This window comes from Trypanosoma equiperdum, assembly GCF_001457755.1.
Source record: "Trypanosoma equiperdum strain OVI genome assembly, contig: ctg_547, whole genome shotgun sequence".
NCBI classification, from domain to species: Eukaryota; Euglenozoa; class Kinetoplastea; order Trypanosomatida; family Trypanosomatidae; genus Trypanosoma; species Trypanosoma equiperdum.
The window spans coordinates 1-1,680 of NW_027124473.1; the positions used below are offsets into that span (position 1 = coordinate 1).

The window sequence follows — 1,680 nt, forward strand, 5'->3', positions numbered from 1 at the left end:
GGGGGCATCTTCAGGAAAGAATATATATATATTAATATTAATATTAATATATATATTTATTTAATTAAATCCCTGTTTGGTGAGGGATGCATGACCAACGAAAGGTACGACCACACAACATCGGGGAGAAGGCGCGGGAGCAACAACTGGAAAAAATACGGCAATTTACAACCTTGTATGACTCATTACTTGAGCGGCGAAGCAGGCGTGTATATGAGGAATCGATTCTTCCACAACTAGCGGAGTTGTTGACTAAAAATGCAGAAGCATACACGATGTTTAATTATAGGCGTGAAGTATTATTGGATTTGTGGAGGAAGATGCCTGAAGCTGCTGCTTGTGAGACCGTTGCACCACCTGAAGCGGTAAAAGGCGAGGAGAAGCGGCAACAATCGGTAGTAAAAACACAACTGGATTGGTTAAGCGAGGAACTGAAACTCAGTTCGAGTATAATTCAGAGCGATTACAAAGTGTATGCGGCATTTGTGCACAGACGCTGGGTATTTATGCAACTGCGCCGCCTCGCAGAATCCGCACTGGGAAACGTCGGGAAGCGTTCAAAACCTGCCGCCCCTGCGGGATGTCAGTTGGGGGAATGTGCGGCTGCGGGTGAATTCGATCTTCCGGAGGAGGTTCTTTTTTGGGCGAAAGCGCTGCTTAAGGAAAAACGGCAAGGTGACGCGTTACTCGCAATGGATGAGCGGAATTTTCATGCATGGGAGTTCCGGCGGTGGGTAATGTATCAATTGGGACAAATGGAAGATCTGTTCGTACAGAGTTCCATTCAATTCGGACCTGCAGTTGTGGGGATTAAAGAAAGGGAGTTCGCATCTTACATGAATGGCAGTGCCAAGTCTGATCGACCGCGTGATTTGTTCTTTACCCCAACAGAAGTAAAAGAATTGAACTTTACGTCGGCAGCTGTTAGGCGAAACTTTTCCAATTACAGCGCCTGGCACCAGCGAGGATTTATTATGCAGGGTGCACTTCGGCGTTTGCAACAGCGTCAGTGGCGGGAAGAGGAGGCAGACAACAATCTCCGTGACGGGATGCTTTCGCAGGCTTGGGGGCAATTGGAGGAGGATTTGACACTTCTCACTACCGCCATTTATTGTGACCCACTGGATCAATCAGCGTGGTATTACGCGAAATTTCTCATACACGCCTCTAAGCAGTTGACAGCGTTGCCTTTTGCTTCAACAGCAGTTCCTATTGATATCACAGCGAAACTGGATGAGGTTTGTCTGGATCTTGTAGGGGAGGAGCGGCGTTTAGGGGAGGATATGGAAACGTATTGGCCTTATTTACATCTTGCCACGTCTCTACTCACAAGTATCAAAAAAAGCAACGACGGTAACAGCAGTGATGTGATTAGCGATCGGCAGTCGGCGTTAAAACTGGCACGTGAAGTATGGGCTGCCCTACAACCACAAGGAAGGCACGTTAATGGTGATGATGATTGCATTAAATGCTTGCAAGAATTATGTGCTCACTTAACTACGGCTGACCCTTTACGTGCGGGCATGTACAAATACTTCCTTTCTGAGGTTACCACAGCGTAAGGGATGTGATGCAACTTCAACTTGCATTCGGCTCCTTACTTCTTGTCACGCATTCCGTAAGGTTTAGCGAACCAGGAATAGGGCTGGTATAAGAGTAAAGTGAAATTGTTTTTTTTTT

The 1,680-nt window shown here is 46.5% G+C and overlaps 1 protein-coding gene across 1 annotated transcript; it reads left to right on the forward strand.

Annotated features, from left to right (window-relative positions):
- Nucleotides 1-86: 86 nt before the first annotated feature.
- TEOVI_000228300 (Protein prenyltransferase alpha subunit repeat, putative) lies at nucleotides 87-1,562 on the forward strand (the record flags this gene model as incomplete). Its single annotated transcript, XM_067225376.1, has 1 exon — nucleotides 87-1,562. One exon carries the CDS (start codon nucleotides 87-89, stop codon nucleotides 1,560-1,562), a length of 1,476 nt encoding a protein of 491 aa, XP_067081477.1.
- Between the last annotated feature and the right edge of the window lie 118 nt (nucleotides 1,563-1,680).